Raw genomic sequence first — 9,767 nt, forward strand, 5'->3', positions numbered from 1 at the left:
AGACCACCTGCCTTAATAGAGCTTTACAGACGGCTAGATGTCTGGTGGAGCAAGTCACTTCACTATGTTCTTAATCTTCCAGAAGTCTTGACAGTTCTTGGCCATATAAATTAGCTTGTGAGATTCCACCAAAAAAGCCTCAGGATTTAGACTGAGGTTGCACACCAGATCTACAGATCTATTGAGGTGGTTAGAACACTGGGTCTCCGGATCTGAGAGCACGGAGAATTGCTCCATTTATTCAGAGCTTCTTTGAAGGTGGTGTGCACTAATATTTCTATTATTTTCCTGGTGCGGCCAAGTCGATGAAAACGGTCTTACAAATTCTTTTTTGTAATATTTATTTCTTAAGTACTTGTTATTTTTCATGCTCTTGTAAAAACCAGAAACCGCTACAGAAACGCAGAGATGGTTGGCAATTGAAAGGATCACACTAATGCTCCAGCAAGGTTTGACTTTAAATGGAACACATTTTTCTCCTCCTCATTCTTGAAACCACCCACCCCCTTCTCTTGCTTTTCTGTAGAATCCTTTGTTCTAGGAAGTTGGCATCGACACTCAGTAATGAGACTTGGATGGCCAGCGCCAACGCTGGTCATGAGACCACTATGGAGACATGAGGAACCCGGCTGGCAGTATGCACCAGACTCCTATCGAGGCTGCCCAGGCCCTGTATTTTCCTACGAAAGCCCTCCGCCTTTTCCCCGGAGTGGGTCTGCCATTCTGAAGGCATTAGCCTGCTACAGTGTCATTTGCCTGGCAAGGTAATAAACTATTGTTCCTCTTTATCCCCAAACTCCGTCTTCGTGTCACATTTTGGCTCCAGAGCAGAGATAGATTTTTGACAATGCACCTCCTGCTTGTCGCTGGTATAAAAAACACAATTGAGTTTTGAATCTAATAACTGCTAAATTTTCTTATTAACTCTAATAATCTGGCTGCAGATTCTCTGGGGTCTTCCATGTGGACAGTCACATCGCCTGTGGGTGACAATCATGCCCTCCTTCTTAGAAAGGGAGACAGAAAGTACTGTTTGAGCAGAAGCCTGTATTTCTATCAGTCTAAAAGTACATCTGCAATGGGTCATAAATCTCAAACTTCTTTTTAGAAAATTTTATTTATTTATTTGACAGAGAGAGACAGCAAGAGAGGGAACACAAGCATAAGAAGTGGGAGAGGGAGTAGCAGGCTTCCCGCTGAGCAGAGGGCCTGATGTGGGGCTCGATCCTAGGACCCTGGGATCATAACCTGAGCCAAAGGCAGATGTTTAACGACTGAGTCACCCACCCAGGCACCCCTCAAACTCTTCATAAGGCAAACAATTTAGTAGGGATTTAAAGGGATAATTCCAGGGAAAAATGAAGGGGAAACTCTCTGTTGAAATTAATTTACACATCATGTTACAAATATCCTACCAGCCACCTGGAATTTACTTTTAGGATAAATACTGGCTAATTATATGAAGCTAATTTGCAAAAGAGAAAGACCAACACCAAGCATACCTCTTCTTTTAAAAAATAATACCAAATAGGAACCATGTATATATACCTTACATATAATTGACAGTTAAAAGACTACAAGCCTGTTTAGAAACTTTACCTCAGTGCCCCCGGAAGTGAAGATTATGTCCTGAGGTTTCCCACCTATCATCTTCGCGACGTTCTCCCGAGCTGTGTCAATAATGTCCTTGGCCTTCCTACCTTGAGAAACCAGAATGAGAACTCATTAGTGTCACTCTACCAAGCCCAGTAAACACATGTTTAAAAGAATAACCAGACAGACATGGGGCGCCTGGCTGTCTTGGTTAGTGGAGTGTGTGACTCTTGATCTCAGGGTGGAGACTCCGAGCCTCATACTAGGTGTAGATGACTTAAAAATACAATCTTTAAAAAAAAAAAAAAAAAAAAAGAACCAGACACGCAGGAACAACTCTAAGTGGGCAATTCTAAGATGACCCATTGTCCCGTTAATGTGAACACAATAGGCCACAACCTAGGAATAAGCTGGAGAAGGGGCAGCAGCAAGATAGGAGCAACTCAGTGACACCTACTGAGACTTAGTAAGAAGTGGAAACAGATACAAGGGGGACGCGCGGGAACCCTAAAATCCCCAAAGACATGGGCTTCCTCTTACCGGATGCTACAGGAGAGGGGAAGCTGTGGCCATCTGCCTTGCTCCCCATTCATCAAGACAGGAGGGTGAAGGGATGAAATAATTTGCTTAAGATCACGCTGTAAAACAACAAAATAAGCAAAAAGAATGCTCGTGACTCCTCAACACAAGGCGCAGTGCTGCATGTCAGCGCAGGCCCCCGGGGGGCACAGGAGAGGCCCCTCCCACAGGGGCCAATCTGCCGTCCCACGGGGGCCACGCAGCCCAGCTGTGAGCTAGTTCCACCATCTGGCACTGATGAAGGGACCAAACTGCATGCGGCAGAGAAAGGAAGGTGCCAGGACGGGATCTATGACAATAACTCCATTCTTACTGGGTCTAGAGACCAACAGTCTGTGAAGTGTGTTACTATTCAACCCTACTTGGAAGAAAAGAAAGGCACCAAACTACACACATTCTCTCTGCGGTTTCGTGCATGTGAATCACACCCCACTAAAGGTGTTGGAGGGGAAGGTCATACAGGGTGTGGACCCACGAGTCCTGGGAACATAAGCTACTGGAACACACAGAATCATGTCCACTGGGGACAGGTTAGAGAACTTCCAGAAATGACCCTGAGGTCACTCTTTTCATTTACTTACAATTTACATTTTCACTAAGATCTAAGGTCACTGGAAACAAAAGCGCATACTCAAGGAGATTGGAACATCTCATTAGAATGCTAATGAGATGCTGCCATTGGACTAACTTTCCATCTGTGAGCTGGGACAGTGGCCTTGTTCTTAGGTGTTTAGGAGTGAAGCTTCCTGTTTGCAACTTACTTCCAAATGATTCAAAGAAATGATAGATCCAGGTAAAGGAACTAAGTGCAGGTGTTTGTTCACTATACTATGATTTTAGCTTTTCTGCAGAGGTTACATTCTAAAATAAAACTTTGGCCCTAGGAGCTAAAAAAAATAAACCAGCCATGGGATGTTTGCTAGCAATGGCTCTCCCCCCCACACCAGATACTAATTCAGTCTTTATCTTTTTAGCAAGTAATGTTCTCAGTTGAGGAAATTAGGATATGGCCTGAATGTCAGAGCAGGACCTTCCTGTCATGTTTGCAGGTTTGCTGATGGCACTGTCACGGGAGAAAGTCCCTTCTCTTACACATACACAGGTGCTTCCTTGTGATGGGAAGTATGCCCCTGCCCACAACTCATTCTCCAGGGTTCATGAAAAAGCAGTAAATTTAGAAAAACAAAGATCGAGGTAATATGGCAACTCCGTTGGATCTAGGTAGGAGACACACAGGTGTCTATTTTCTTACTCTTAAATTTCCGGAATGTTTGAAGTTGTTGGTGTTACTAAATGTAAAGGGTGGTTGGTAATTGTAACTGACATAAGAGAAGACTCTGAAATGTGCCTTTCAGGACATAAGAGGGAGAGTAAGGGGCACCTGTGGGTCCCATGATCCATTAAACCAAACCTCCTTCACTTGGCTGTTCTCACACCAGAGCCCCTCTACTACCTCCCAGCAATGGCCCGTTTCTCCTTTCCCATCTCCACCCTATTCCCGTTCCCTCTTGAACTCACTGGCAATCAGGTATTCTGGTCCCTGGATTCCCAAACCCACCCTGACCAAGGTCCCCGTGTGCCACATCCAGGTCTGCGCCTGCTCCCATGCCAGCAGCTCTCCCCCAGGACTGCTCCCTCCTCCTCTACGCATCCCTTGCTGGGCAGGGCTCCAGATCCAGATGGCGGATGGCCCCCTGCCCTGGCCAGCTCCTCGAATCCTCTTCCCCTCAGCAACTCCAGACTGATAACCAGCTTGGTGCTGCAGACTCTACTCATTCCACCTGGAACCCAGTAGATTATATACATATATCTCCGGTAGACATCTGAAACTACACTTGCTCCAAGTTGAATACATGATTTCTCCCCCAAACTTGTTCCTCTTACCCTTTCCTATCTCAGTAAATGGCGACTCAGTCCTTCCAGGGGCCCAGGGCCAAAGGCTTTGGCTCTTGCCTTTCTCATACCCTGTTATCCAACCCTGCAGTAAATCCTGTAAGGCTCTGTCGTCAAAAATACCCAGAAGCTTGCCCCACCTCTGCACTGCCCGGCCACCTGCTGAGTCAGGGCCACCGCTGAAATATTCTAGCAGGCTCCCAACTCCACTGACCCCATCGTGGTCCATTCTCTAGGGAGTGGCCCAAGGAATGCCCTGAAAACACCATACCCTTTGTACCCTGTGCCTTATCCCTCATCACAACAGTGCTTGGCATGCAGGAAATACTCAACCAATATCGGCTAAATCAGCTGTTCTCAAAATGTCATCTGGGAGCCCTTGGGGCGGGGGCAAGGCACTTTTAAGGGTCCATCAAGTCAAATCTAGTTTCATAATAACACAAAAACATCATTTGTCTTTTTATTCTCATTTTCTTGAAAGTATAGAGTGAAGCCTTCCAGAGGCTCCCTGATGTGAGTATCACAACAGATTGGATGCAGAAGCTTTCAACCTGCTTGGGTCCTTGTGCTTAAGCTACTGTTACATGGAGGTTTCTGCATCTCATAGCAAAACAATAGATTCTCCAGATTTGCTCATACACAATTTTTCTTGAGAGGTAGGTATCAGAACCAAAGAAACCATACTGCGAATCAAGTTTCATAATATGGCTTTCCCCCTTGACCCAGATGCTGCTACTGTGTGTCTCGGTCGTTGCTGTAGTCTGCAGCACGGCTCTGACAGGGCCCAGAACTCCACTCCCGGCTTCAGCCTACTCAATGTGGTCAGTCCTTGACTCACAGACCCTGATGTTTTTTTCCAGATTTTTACTCTCACAAGCACAGCTGTGGTAAACATCTTGGGTATCTAAACTCTTTCCATGTGTTCTTAACATTTTTCCCTAACTAAATTCTCCCAAAGGAATTATTATCATTATTAAATCATAGTATTATGAAAATAATTAAATCAATCTATCATAAAGGTGATTTTCTTTCTTTTCTCTTTTTTTCTTCCCCTCCCCCCACTTCTACCTGAGTATTGAACGGTGAATTGCAGTGCATAGTTTAGTTATGGTTCTTAAAGAAATGAAGGCCATCAGGACAACCAGAAAGCCACTGACAGGTTTCATCAGGTCAGGAAGGGGAATTTTTCCTTCAGCATTATTCCATTATTTCTTTATAAGAAATGCTTTCTATTAGCATTTACTTGCCCTCTGTATTCTCAAGTTTAACGCATCAGGAAGTACAATTTTCCTAGAGGAAAAATTAGATATGAGGCAATGTCCAGAAGAATGGCCAAAACAAACATACCAAATAAACCAAGAAATAAGTTAATGAATGACTAGAACCTGATTTCGAAAAAGCTTTTAGTTATGAAGTTGTGAAATTCTTACTAAACAGATATGAAAACCCATGAACGTCTGTAAAGCTGTATATAAGTACTATTAAATCCTAGGGCTTCACAGCAGTGTCTGAAAGCTCTTTTAGTTCCTCACAATCCACAGTTACGACAGTTTATCTTAATTATCTCTGATAAGCATTAAGTAAGAAAGGGACAGCCAGCTGGCCATCTGAAAAACATAACGTAAATGGTGACATAAAACTACATATTTAGAGTAAATAATTTTCCATAACTGCCAATTTAATGATCTGTATTAAAACAAGAATAAATGAGAAATAAGAATTTATTATAATGAAAATAAAGAATTTTAAACTAATTTTCACTTTAAAAAAAAAAGGCCAGGGGGCGCCTGGGTGGCTCAGTAGGTTAAGCCGCTGCCTTCCGCTCAGGTCATGATCCCAGGGTCCTGGGATCGAGCCCCACATCAGGCTCTCTGCTCAGCAGGGAGCCTGCTTCCTCCTCTCTCTCTGCCTGCCTCTCTGCCTGCTTGTCATCTCTCTCTGTCAAATAAATAAATAAATAATCTTAAAAAAAAAAAAAAAAAAGGCCAGGATTATATGCAATCCTGATGATTTCAAAGATCTATTTTGCAAATTTTTCAAGGAACCACTGAGACAGATACATGAAAGGGTTTTAATGGGTACTGTTATTACAAATAGCTCTTAATAAGACATCTTTTTCATCTGGGCAAGGAGGATGGGGCAGTGTATTAAAAACGAAAGTTTATGCTATCAACAGGCTCCATGTTCAAATTTGGACTTCTCTGAAAACTAACCCACAAAAATTTTTACCTAAGGTTTGTATTTACAGAAAATCTATTCAAAAGCAAGTGATCACAGGTGGTGTACAATTTCTCTAAAACTGCCTCCGCCCACCTCCCCCACATCTCGGGATCTGTGAGCACCTTCTAGGATTACCTGCTGGGTAAGGACTGCTGGGATTTCCCCAGGCTTCCCTCATGGCCTCGGTCATGGCCTGGATGACTTCTGGCTCAAGGGGGGTGGTTGCATTATAGTCCATATAAACTTTCCTGCTGGAAAGAAAACACAGATGTGCCTGTTATGGACAAGGAGATGGAGTATGGGAGCACAGCTGCACTCTGTCAGCTTAAGAGAGCAAACGCCGTCAAGGTCAAGATACTTTTCTGAATTAACACCACGCAGCATTCCACAAACTGCACTTGGACATCCCCAAATCTTCATGAATTATGGAAAAAATATGCGTAATTTCCAGTAATCTAATATTTGCTAGTTTCCTTTATATAATCGCTAGACCATCCACTTAGATTTTCTTTTTTTTTTTTTTTTTTAAGATTTTATTTATTTATTTGACAGAGAGAAGGAGATCACAAGTAGGCAGAGAGGCAGGGGGAAGCAGGCTCCCTGCTGAGCAGAGAGCCCTATTCGGGGCTCGATCCCAGGACCCAGAGATCATGACCTGAGCCAAAGGCAGAGACTTTGACCCACTGAGCCACCCAGGCGCCCCTCCATTTAGATTTTCAAAAGTTCTTTCCACCCCTTGGTAGGATCAATGGCCCCTGAGCCTCAAAGTCTCCCCAAGGGCTCTGAAGGACAGATCAGCTCCTTGCCTCCAGACGGAAGGAGGGGAAAACATGAGCACTTAGGGAGCTGCACCTTCCCGAGGGCTTCCTAACTTCATTGGTAGTTTTTCTTTATTTCTCTATAATCTCTGGGCTGGTGGAAGGCTCAGGTGATCTAGGCACCAATTCCTGCCCACACCCTCCTCTTTGCTCCCTGACCCTGGGCAGGCCTACTTCTCCCCTCCCACTTTCAGTTTCCAGCACCTGGCATGACCGCGCCCCCACCCCACTTTCCTTCTTAGGTCTTTGTTGCCTCTTGACTTTCTTGTGAAGCTCCCTGTAGCTCTAAGTAAAATGAGAGCCCCCAGTCCCCTTCCTCCTTCCTCTGTCTCTCCATGGTACTCCTCAGTGTGTGACACACTACACTCTGGCCCTGTTTACCACTGCTGGCCTTAAGAGAAAGTCATACATCAGCTCCAGAAGCTCACAGGCTTTGTTTCCCTCACTGCTCTGTCACTTACACTGAGAACAAGGGCTGGCACACAGCAGGGGCGGGATTTAGTAAAGAACAAAGTGTCACAGAAAAGCACAGCTCCTGAAAGATTTTTACCAATATCAAAAACCTTCAGAAACTTCCATATATATATATATAATCTATATATATATATATAATCTATATATATATATCAAAAACCTTCAGAAACTTCCATATATATATACATATGTATATATATATACATATATATATATGTATATATATACTTCCATATATATATACATATGTATATATATACATATGTGTGTATATATATATGGAAGTTTCTGAAGGTTTTTGATATATATATATTTAAAATCAGTATATTTAAAATATATAAAATCAGTAACAATGTTTAAACAGATCCACGTGAAAATTCAAATACAATTACCAACCATGGCTGTTAAAAGTTCTTTTTTTCCCCCTACCACAGAGTGTTTTATTTATTTTTAAATATTTTATTTATTCATTTGACAGAGAGAGAGCAGAAGCACAAGAGTCGAAGCAGGAGGCAGATGCAGGCTCCCCACTGAGCAGGGAGCCCAATTCGAGGCTCGATTCCAGGACCCTGGGATCATCACCTGAGCCTAAGGCAGATGCCTCACTGACTGAGCCGCCAAGAGCCTCCAAACCACAAAGTGTTTTTATGAACACCTTGTTCATAGTTGTCCAAAGTCACCTGATAGGTTTAAGGCTTTGGGAAGTTAGACTGGCCATGGTTGGCCACTCTGGCATTGGGAATCTCCCGGTCCGCTGTGACTTAAATCTGCATGCGCCCTTAATCTTGCTTTCACTTCCTACAGCACCCCACATTTCCTCAAGCTACTCGGGTCTGCTCAGTGACTGCAGTTTGTCAATCTGCTGGCAGACTGAAACATTTATGCCTTGAATTTCAGATTAACGTTTTACAGATAACTCTGCTCCATGACTTGCTTCCTCCTTAAAATGCTCTAATACTGAGAGGCTCAACTCTACTATGCTCAAAACCAAAATATCATAAAGAGGTATGGTGAATTTCCTCTCCACTCCAGTCTCCCTCAGGGGCTTTTGCCCAGCTCCCTTTGCTCAGGCTCAACCAAAGTTGAATGCCTCATCTAAAAAATGTTCAGGTTTCGACCTGGACCCGAATTTTAAAGACACACTCATCGCTCAGGTTCAGGCAGGGGGGACTGCCAAAACAGAGGAAGCAACGTCTCAGCAACCAGAAAATGCACAGCTGCAGCGGGCTGAAGACACAGTGTGCACTGGAAGGCCTCCCTGCCTACCTTCCCACTGTCCCCGCGGCTCAGGCCGGAGCCTGGGATCGGCCTCCGTCCCCCCTTTCCCCGCACCAGTGCACCAGCCAGACCTGCGGCTTGCGTCCCGGTACTCGCACTGCTCCGGCCCGCACGCCGGAACGCACCACCGCCCTCCTAGATTTTACAAAGATGTCCGGGGTGCCCCTGCTTCCTCACCTGTCCCGCACCCACCCGCCCCTAGAACGCACCGCGAAGTGCGTCCCGAGCTCCGGGGCTCTGCTCCCTGACCGCAGCCCCGCCAAGCCCGGCCGCCCACGTCCGCAGGCTGGGTTCAAGCCCAGGGGCCTGCGCAGCGACTGTTCCCCTGCCCCGGCCGCGCTTCCCCGGACGCCATTTCGGCGGGACCCCTGCCCCGGCCGCGGCCCGGCTCCCACCCGCCGACCTGCACCGCATTCCCGCGCGGGACGCTCAGGCCTGCGGTGACCGCCAGCTGGCGACCCCTCCGGGCGGGACCCCTCCCGCGGACAGACCACCGGGCCCTACCGGCCCCCCGCCCCCGGCCTCCCCGAGCTGGGCACCCCTCGCCCCGCAGCGCCTGGAGGGCTTCCCAGAGGAGGGCGCCGGCCGCCTCCCCATCACGGAGCACACCTGTCTGGCGGGCTCTTCTCTCCGCGGCCGCGGGGATGACTCGCTGCCCGCTCCCGCGCGTCCCTGCCGGGCGCCGCCGCCGCTGCCTCCATCCCGACCAGCCCGCGCCCAGTGCCGCGCGGACCCACCGAACGCGCGGGTCTCGTCGGGGTGCGCCTCCCCGAGGCCTGGAGGGGGGCGGGGCCGCGAGCTACGGGCCGCGTCCGGATTGGCTGCGCTGTGCACTCTGGCCAATGCCGGGGGTCCGGCCCCGGCGGATGGCGATTGGCTGCGCGCTGTCAGGTGACGGGGGCGCGTCACTGG

The 9,767-nt window shown here is 46.9% G+C and overlaps 1 protein-coding gene across 7 annotated transcripts in view; it reads right to left on the bottom strand.

The window, feature by feature from the left end:
• SCLY (selenocysteine lyase) overlaps positions 1 to 9,658 on the bottom strand; it is a 33,164-nt gene extending 23,506 nt beyond the window's left edge. For 2 of the 7 annotated variants that reach the window (XM_082691046.1, XM_082691040.1), the window contains exons 1-3: positions 9,465 to 9,636; positions 6,421 to 6,536; positions 1,600 to 1,700 (exon numbers count right to left, since the gene is read on the bottom strand). In XM_082691046.1, coding sequence (XP_082547172.1) covers positions 1,600 to 1,700; positions 6,421 to 6,536; positions 9,465 to 9,556 — 309 coding nt within the window. In that variant the 5' untranslated portion in view covers positions 9,557 to 9,636. Of the gene's footprint in view, positions 1 to 1,599; positions 1,701 to 2,133; positions 2,232 to 6,420; positions 6,537 to 9,464 lie in introns of all 7 variants that reach the window. The other 5 variants (XM_082691045.1, XM_082691043.1, XM_082691044.1 and 2 more) reach the window with 5 other exon arrangements.
• Between the last annotated feature and the right edge of the window lie 109 nt (positions 9,659 to 9,767).

This window comes from Mustela nivalis (genome assembly GCF_964662115.1).
Source record: "Mustela nivalis genome assembly, chromosome: 11".
Taxonomy (NCBI): Eukaryota; Metazoa; Chordata; class Mammalia; order Carnivora; family Mustelidae; genus Mustela; species Mustela nivalis.